The sequence below is a fragment of the Hippopotamus amphibius genome, chromosome 9 (genome assembly GCF_030028045.1).
Source record: "Hippopotamus amphibius kiboko isolate mHipAmp2 chromosome 9, mHipAmp2.hap2, whole genome shotgun sequence".
Taxonomy (NCBI): domain Eukaryota; kingdom Metazoa; phylum Chordata; class Mammalia; order Artiodactyla; family Hippopotamidae; genus Hippopotamus; species Hippopotamus amphibius.
In genome coordinates, this window is record NC_080194.1 from 132,271,855 (window position 1) to 132,280,810 (window position 8,956).

An 8,956-nucleotide genomic window follows, 5' to 3' on the forward strand; every position below is an offset into this window, starting at 1 on the left:
TGGGTGAATACTTCCTTTGTGCTTAGCAGGATGTCTGGCATAGAGTGTGCATTAAGCGTCTGTTGGATTTAATCCAGTGCCTCTTTCATAAGCCAGAAGACAGCCAAAATATATGTATTGAATAGTTACTCTCTTTCAGAATTGTGCTATATAGCTTATATGTCTTGTACACTTTATTCCTAACAATGAATCTCAGAATAGTTACGTTACCCTCATTTTACAGCAGAAGAAATAGAGATGTAGGAGATTGACATCCCCAAGGTCTCATAGACTCAGGTCTGTCTGATTCCAGAGCCTACGGACTTTTCTGTCCCACCCTTGACTCATATATCAAGCACTCTCTGTGCTCAGGGGTTTCCCAGTGCCTGATTCACCAAGAGACCAATTCAGGGTTGGGTATGGAGAAGGATGTAGGTTCTCCACATGTGACTCCATGATTCCTCCTAGCGGGGCTGCGTCCCTACATGCATTGAATGCCTCTGTGACTGTTTTTCTTTAGAACTTTTTGAGAGAACATCACCTGGCCCAGCTGTTGGGACACCTACTTTATAATCAATTTCCTCAGTTGAAAACGGGAACCCTCAAAGGCATCCCTTGCTCTGAGCTGACCTGAGGCCCGTCCGTTGTCTGGAAAGAGGAGTTTGGGAATAAATGGTTCTGGATCCTGCTGGGGACATAATGAGGGTGCATGAGACTTTCAGGACGAGACTGAAAGCAGTTCAGTGAGAGCAAATAGATGTGAAAAAGGAAAACTAGAAAACAGCAGAGTCAGTGCTATGACAGAGAGAGCAGGGGTTGCTGAGGGAGCTGGAAGAATCAGGAAGCAACACCTTAACTTAATCTTGAAAGAGGAATAACAGCATCTGATGCAAATGAAGGGGGTGAGACATGTCAGCTCCATCCTCTGGTTCTCTGACCAGTTCAGAGACCTCGTTATTAATACTCATAAGACTGCATAGTTCTTTATAGCACTTGCCGTATTTCTACTTTTATGTAATTTGTGGGATTACTTGGTCACAGTCTGTCCTTCCCTCATAGAACGTCCACCCCACGAGGACAGGGACCTTGTCGGTTTCTGATTCTCCATTATATTTCCAGTGTCTATCACCTGGTCCGTGCCTATTAGATGAATGACTAAATGACTGAACAAAATTGCGAGGAGAGGTTTTGGTGGATGGTAACATGGTTAGTTTTGCATTTTAGAAATATGCCTTTGGGGGATTTGCCTGGTGGTCCAGTGGTTAGGACTCTGAGCGTCCACTGCAGGGGGCACTGGTTTGATCCCTGGTCGGGGAACTAAGATCCTGCAAGCTGCATAGTGGGGCCAAACAAAACAAAACAAAGAAATATGCCTCTGGCTGTAGTGTGGACAGTGGCCTGGGGGAGGTGAGACTCAAGGCAGGGGAGCCAGTTTGGTGACAGAAGTGGAACAGTGTTCAGAGCAGGGAGGATACGTGGCATAGGTTAGAGAAGCACTTGTTAGATACAGTGGAAGGACCTGTGGGTTAGCTGTTGTGCTGGGGAAAAGAGGAGGGTGACGTTGGCACCTGCTCCCAGGTTTCTGGCTTGAGTAACTAGAAAGGTGGTGTTCCCACTCGTGAGAGAAGGAAGAGCCTGGAGAACAGACATGAGTAATGTTGATGGGTTCAGGCTTGGCCACCTTGAGTGGGAGATGCCAGTGACTCTGTCCCGGAGGTAACTGGATACGTGAATTTTGAAGTCAGAAGGATGTCAGAGCATCCTTCTGTTGAAACATCATGGTATTGGAAACCTAGAACTTTCCTCTGGAAGACAGAAAGATGTGATTCTAATACCAACTTGAATGTAACTCATGCCACCTTAAAGAGTGCATGGTATTCTGGGAATGTGTGCTCTTCCCATGGTGGTAGCTATTCCATAGTTCCTTTTGGCATTGATATTCTGTATCTGCAGATGGCTCTAGAATTCAAAGAAGGGGGGAACATTCTCTTGAAAGATTGCATTAGTCAGGGCTGTTTGCATTAAACATGGACAGAAACCCAGCTTAAACTGTATTAAGCCTAGAAGGTTAACATGTGGCTTCCAGGGGTGTTGTGTTGAGGAATCGAAGCAGAGGCCATGCTTGCTAGGAAAGAGCTCTGTGATCCATGAGTAATGTCTGCCACAGATGCAAACAGGGCAAGGTGGGGGGTGCATTTTGCTCACTCATTCCGGACAACAGAGCTTTCCCTCTACGGCCTTTCAAAAGCATCAGATAATGTCTATTGGTGTTAGGTTCAACCTTGGCTCAGCCACTAGCTGTGGGTAACCTCAATTAAATGATTTCATGTGCCTCAGCCTGACAGTTTCCTAATCTGTCAAGCAGAAGTCATAATCCCCATCTTTCCCACCTTCTGTGGTTGCTGAAAGGATCAAATGAGAAAAGAAACATGCAAGGGCAATGACCTCCATGAATTTACCTATATTCACACATGTAACAGTGTGGGGTGTTGGAAGTGTGGATAAAAGAACAGCAAATATTTCTGGACTCTTGAAAGATGTGAGTGCAAAAGTTTATTGCTAAAAGACATTAATTTAAAATGTTTATGGAAATAAAAAAGAATTCAGAAGAACTTAAAAAAAAGTATAGGAGATCTTTTAATAAAAGAATTGTGAGAAAAAATAAAGTCTCAGAAAATTATCAAATAAATTAACAAAGAAGGGAGGAAGCGGGGGGAGAGAGGGAGGAAGGGAGGGAAGAAAAGAAAGAAAGAAAGAAAGTGAAGAAAGAAACAAAGGAAGAAAGGAAAGAAAGAAAGAAAGAAAGAAAGAAAGAAAGAAAGAAAGAAAGAAAGAAAGAAAGAAAGAAAGAAAAAGAAAGAAAGAGAAAGAAAGAAAGAAAGAGGGAAAGAAAGAAGGAAAGGAAAGAAAGAAGGAAAGAAAGAAAGAGAGGAAGGAAGGAAGGAAGGGGGACTTCTCTGGTGGTCCAGTGGGTAAGACTTTGCCTTCTAATGCAGGGGGTGTGGGTTCGATCCCTAGTTGGGGAGCTGAGATCTCACATGTCTCATGGCCAAAAAATGAAAACATAAAACGGAAGCTATATTGTAAACAAATTCTAAAGACTTTAAAAATGGTCCACATCAAAAAATGTTTAGAAAGAAGGAAAGAAAGGAATCATTCAACGCTTGAGAGTGTGGTGAATAAAGTGCAAACTGGTATAATTCTTTTGTAGCATAGTTGGCAATATGTACAAAGGGCCTTAATAATGTTTACACCCTTCGGCCAAGTAATTCCACTTCAGATAATTCATTTCAGGGCTGGGTAGTAAATATTTCAGGCTATGTGGGCCATGCAGTCTCTGTCACAAGTACTCAAATCTACTACTGCAGAGCCAAAGCAGCCACAGACAGTAGGGAAAAGAAGGGGAGTGGCAGCATCCCAGTAAAACTTTATTTACGAAAACAGGAGGCAGCTAGATTGATCCATGGGCTCTACTTTTCCATCCTCTGGTACAGATCAAAAATATTTTAAGAATTATTTTACATTCAAAATTCGAAATACAGAGAGCGCTTTAGTCTAGAAGATTCTCATTTCCGCTTTATTTATATTAGCAGAATATTGGTGCAGCTCGAACGCTCATCCATAGGATGATTGATTAACTTTCATAGTTCTGCTTACGGAAGTATTATCTAGGTATTAGAATGCTGTTTGTTAGTGGTTTATAACAACATGAAGACATGCTTGCTAGACGGAGGGCACTGATGCTAATGGTGGTGGCTAATATCTAAGCACATTACATACATCATATCACTTAACCCTCTAAACCAGCAGTCCCCAACCTTGTTGGCACTAGGAACTGGTTTCGTGGAAGACAAGTTTTCCACGGACGGGAGGATGGGGTGGGGGGATGGTTCAGGCAGTAATACGAGTGATGGGGAGCAACGGGGGGGGGGGGCAGCAGGTGAAGCATCACTGGCTCGTTATTGTAACCACTTTCCTGATGCAGAAGCGGATGGTAATAAAAGTTATTGACCTCAGTTACACTGCTAGTAGGTGGCAGAAGTGGGATTTGAATGCAGGTCTGCTTACCTTAGCTTAAAAGCAAAAACAAAAGCACGAATACAAATTCCAAAGGAAACTTTTTATTGAGAACACCAGGCGAAAATACACCCAAGTATTGAGATCGACTGTCTTGGGCGGTAGCGGATAGATACACATATTTCTCCGCGTGTTCGATATTTTCTCTAATGAGGATCATCCTTTTGGTAACGGAGAAACACCACCACTTGCATTTTATGAGAAAGGCAAGAGTGGCAAAATGCTAGGTGTGATTGTGAGGCAAGAAGGATTCGGGGGGAGCTAGAGATTCCGTTAGGGATGCCTTCGCCTTCTTGGTTCTGCTCTTGTTTGTGGAAAACCCATGACCCTGTCCTCCTTCCTTCTGTCTGCTCCAGGTGGAGTTTCTAGTGTGTGTCTCGTTTGGACTGTTGGCCCACGGAGATGCTGTTTTTGGGTTGACCTGCCAATCCCTAACTGTCTTTCTCTCTCTCTCCTCTCTCTCCCTCTCTCTGCTCTCTCCTCCCCTCCTTTGTCCACCTACCTGTCCCATTGTACAGCCGACAAGGTAAATGATGACTTCTACTCCAAGCGACGGCACCTGGCCGAGCTGGCCGCCAAGGGGAACTTACCTCTGCATCCCGTCAGAGTGGAGGATGAGCCGCGGGCCTTCAGTCCCGAGCACGGCCCCGCCAAGCAGAACGGACAGAAGTCCCGCACCAACAAGACGCCCCCCCACCCCCTGGCCTACAACTCCACCGCCAACTTTAAGAGCTGGGACCCCAAGGATCAGTCTCTCCGGCGGCAGCAGGCTTACGGGAACAAGGGCAAGCTTGGCACGGCGGAGTCGGGCTCCAGCGACCCCTTGGGAACTCGCACCCAGCACTACCCACCCCCACAGCCATACTTCATCACCAACAGCAAAACGGAAGTGACTGTCTGAGCTGTCACCACAGGGGACATCTTGGAGACCACACTCCACTGAGAGAGGCAAAAAATACCCCAGCCCGTACGCTCCCTGTCCCCCACCCGCACACCCACCCACACGCTCACCCTCCACACGACCGACAGCAAACCTACGGGTGACGTGGAGTCACCCTCTTCCTGTGTCACGCCTAACACGTGTCGGCGGGCAGCTGAGCAAGGCCGCAGCGTGGACGGTCCGCAATACAGCCAAGGGGAAACTGAGGCACCCTCTTTCAACTTCAGGGTCCAGGTGGCCGACTCACACGCCCAAACCGTGGGGCTGATTTTTCTTTTCCTCCTAACCTGAAACTGAAATCCATGATGAAAAAAAAAAAAGTAGCACAATTTAGAGAAATTGTCCGTTTGAGCACATATACCATTGACCACGCGTTGTCTGTTCCTGGGTGAAAGAGCCAGAAAGGGTGGAAAGAGGGGTAGAGAAGAGGGGTCATTTGTGCACGTGATGAATGTTTTCTAATCCCAGGAAGTAGCGATGTGGACACAAAATGTTGATGAGCTTGAGGCTGTACCTGGACCCCCACTATGCTATTTATAGTACTTTTCATATCGTCAAGTTTGGAAGCAAAAAACAACACACCCTCAAACTCACAAGAAATAAATAGATCCTGAGCCCACCGCCAGTGATGAGAAAGAAAGAACATTTTTAGACAGCTCCCATAAAGACCATGGAAATGGGAGGGGTAGGCTTTTATGGCGGGGAGAGGGTCCACAGAGTCTTAAGTAACTATTTTTTAGAAAAAGAAAAAATAAAATAGAATCCCACTACACAACAGATGAGAACAGCAAAGTAATTTTTGTCCAACACCTTCAAGATTTAGGAAATCAACGACGTCAAGAACAAGCAAAATTCACGGTTGAAATGTCGACAAGAGGTGAGAAGGGGACCCAGAGCCTCCGATTTCTGGCATTGTCCCCCAGCCCCCTGCCTCCGAGACAAGAAAAAGACGCAGAAACCCGTCCTCTATTAACTCTCTATCCCCCACTCCCTTCCCCTTCAGCCTGTTGCTGCCGCCGCTGTCGAACTTCAACTGCTTTGGACTGAAGATGTCATAAGCGTGGGTGGTGCCTTCAGTGTGTCACTGTTGAATGACAGTCTTGTTTCCCAAGTGCAACCTGTGTTCTTTTAGCCCTCCCTCCCTCCTGTCTTTCTGCAGTAGTAGACGATGTTTCCATCCTCCATTTGTTGGTGAGCCCACCCCATCGCACACTCTGAGGGGGCTTTTGCAACTTGCAAAGACCAAGACCTCCCTACCCCCAACACTGTCAAAACTCTACGAGTCCCGCCATTTTCTGGCTCCCCAAACCTATCAAGCATTTCTGGGTCCCATCGTTCCCACGATCCCTCCAAACCACCTCCCCAGATACTGCTAAGGCGTTCATCTCCCATCCACGATTCCCCAAGATTTTTGTTCAGATTGGTTCTCATAGCTAATGGGTGTCCCAACAAAGACTAGTTTTCCTACTAGTTTGATTTGTTTAGTGGAAGCCAAAAGAGGGGAGTTGACAGTTGACAGAGCAGAGGTTTTCGTTTAAGGGGAGACGTTTTCAACCCATCCCTAAAAGGCTTAGCTAATTAACAGGAACCTCAGAGAGACCCCCTAGCTCTTCTGATGCCAGAAACTGAATGTGGTCTGGTCCAACAAGACCCTTCCCAGAATGCTGGACTTCAGCATCTGGCTGCCTCCCCATCTCTCTGACATCATGGGATCAGGGAGACCAGCTGTTTATTCTCTTTTTTACTCCTGGGTGATATGGGGACCTTGACAGTGTATTTTATCTCTCTGGGCTTTAGTCTTCCATTTGAAACATGGGGAATTGGGGTGAGATCAAGCGTTTCAAGCTTCTGCAATAGCAAAACCTCTGCCCATTAAAAAAAGAAATGAAATTGTGCCCCAAAGACCCTCTGTCACATCCCTGTGTGTAATGAGGCTCTGTGCTGGACCGAGCATGGATGGGAGATTTAGTGCCTGCTTTCTCAGCCTGTTGGCCGAAACCCCCGTGCTCCTCACAGTGGAGTAAAGACCACTGGGCTTGGTCAGTGTTTCCGTGATGTTAGTTACCTGTGTACCCACAATGCACTTTCGGCCCCTCTGTGTATCCCTGTCACAATATTTGTACCTAAATTGATGCATTTTTAATACATTTAACTTTTTTTTTTTATTTTTTTGGGGGTACACCAAGTTCAATCATCTGTTTTTATACACATATCCCCGTATTCCCTCCCTTCCTTGACTCCCCCACCTCGAGTCCCCCCCACCCTCCCCGCCCCAGTCCTCTGAGGCATCTTCCATACATTTAACTTTTGAAAGGAAAACTTTCTGCCCAGTATCACAAATAGAAAACTAGTATCAGTGACCCTGAGTAGAAAGTAAGTGTAAAATAAGGACAAAGGCAAACAAGGCAGAGATTGTTACATTCTGGCTACAGACCAACCCCCTGGGGAACAGTGTGAACCTGGAGCCTGGCATTTGCTCCCCTTCTTTCTCTTCCCTTCCCTCTCTTCTCTGTCCTTTTCTCCTTTTCTTGATTTAAAACAGATTAGCAGACAGTCAAGAGCTGTTAAAGACATACCGGCACCCACTGCAGACTTTCTCCTTAAAGTAATCAAATGGACTGACAAAAGTGAAAAGGGAATCATTTCCTGTGTGACTCAGTGGTAATTAGTGCTCTATCCATGTACTACTAAAAATCATCTTGCATTCCCTGGGGGTCCCAGCTCATACTTCAGGAAATACTGGTTTGGCTTGTTTGGTGAGGTTCCCTCCAGCTCAAAAGTTCTATCATTCTAGTCTCCCTTTAGCTCGTGTCCGCTCCTTGCCCTGAGCCTCCTTCATCTGACCTTTACCCCAGCCCTGAATCTACGGATTTATCCGTCACGTTCCTTTTCTCCTGAGTCAACTGCATCCCGTGAATTTCGTACATTGCAGGTCTGCGGCTATCCGTTTGGCAGTGAAGTTGCAGCTTGGTCCATCAGAAGTAACAGTGGTGAGAGCCCGAGAAGAACATACCTAGCCTCTTTACCTTCCAGTTGGCTTTAGGAGCTGAACTGAAGCGGGGGAAGGGAGGGAGTTTGGACAGGGAAGTTTATCCTTCGGCTTCTTCTAGGGAGGGTGGGCAGACCTCATGATACACAAAGATTATCATAAAGGATGACCTGTAGAACTGTGACTGCTGTGTATTAACAAGGATCCTCCAGAATGGGGAGACTTAGAAGAAAGAAAGCAGAACACAGCAGGGAGACTATCCCTTCCCCATCCCCTGCCCTGGCACTAGCCTCTTCTTCTTACCTTTAGCTACCGCCCAACTTCCAACCCAACGGGACCAGAGTCTGACTTCCCTTTGCCCTCCCAGAGCGTCTCAGCCTCCATCTGCCTTGGGCTCCGCCTGGCATCCCCATCTAACTCCGCCCAGTTTTTTGTGTGTAAATGGAGCATATTTTATGTGCGAATATTTTAGTAACCGTATGTTCTGCAAGTAAACCTGTGTTAATACTTGTCAACAACTGCAGAGTTTATGATACCAATAATACTTCCTACAATGAAGAAAAAAAAACATTTGTTTGTTTTCTAAGAATGTTTATTTGTAAACATATGTATTCACTATATTAATATGAATTTCTTACCTGGCAATAAAACTGATTATATGTGATGCTGTTGGGGTAGCCATGTATCTTTCTAGGGCCCTACATCCTAATCTGAGTTTTCACCAGGGAACAGCAGTGTTAGCACAGAGAGCTAAATCTTTAATACTCTGAATGCATAGGAAATGGTTACAGGTAAAAGAAAATTGTAGTTAATAGCAACAAATTTTCCGGGAGACTTCTTTGTTTGAAAGGTTTTTTGGTAAGAGTCTGTGTCGTGTCTCTTAATTTACTTCCTGCCTTAAAATATATATCATGGTTCAGTCTCCCTGATCATAACTAAATCTGTCCTTAATGGTCAAGAATCTTGCTGAG

At 45.6% G+C, this 8,956-nt stretch overlaps 1 protein-coding gene across 1 annotated transcript in view; it reads left to right on the forward strand.

Annotated features, from left to right (window-relative positions):
• Positions 1-4,957, forward strand: part of SHISA9 (shisa family member 9) — a 309,243-nt gene extending 304,286 nt beyond the window's left edge. The window contains exon 5 of the mRNA XM_057750200.1: positions 4,575-4,957. Within this exon, the coding sequence (XP_057606183.1) occupies positions 4,575-4,957 (383 nt within the window). The remainder of the gene's footprint in view (positions 1-4,574) is intronic.
• Positions 4,958-8,956: the final 3,999 nt, after the last annotated feature.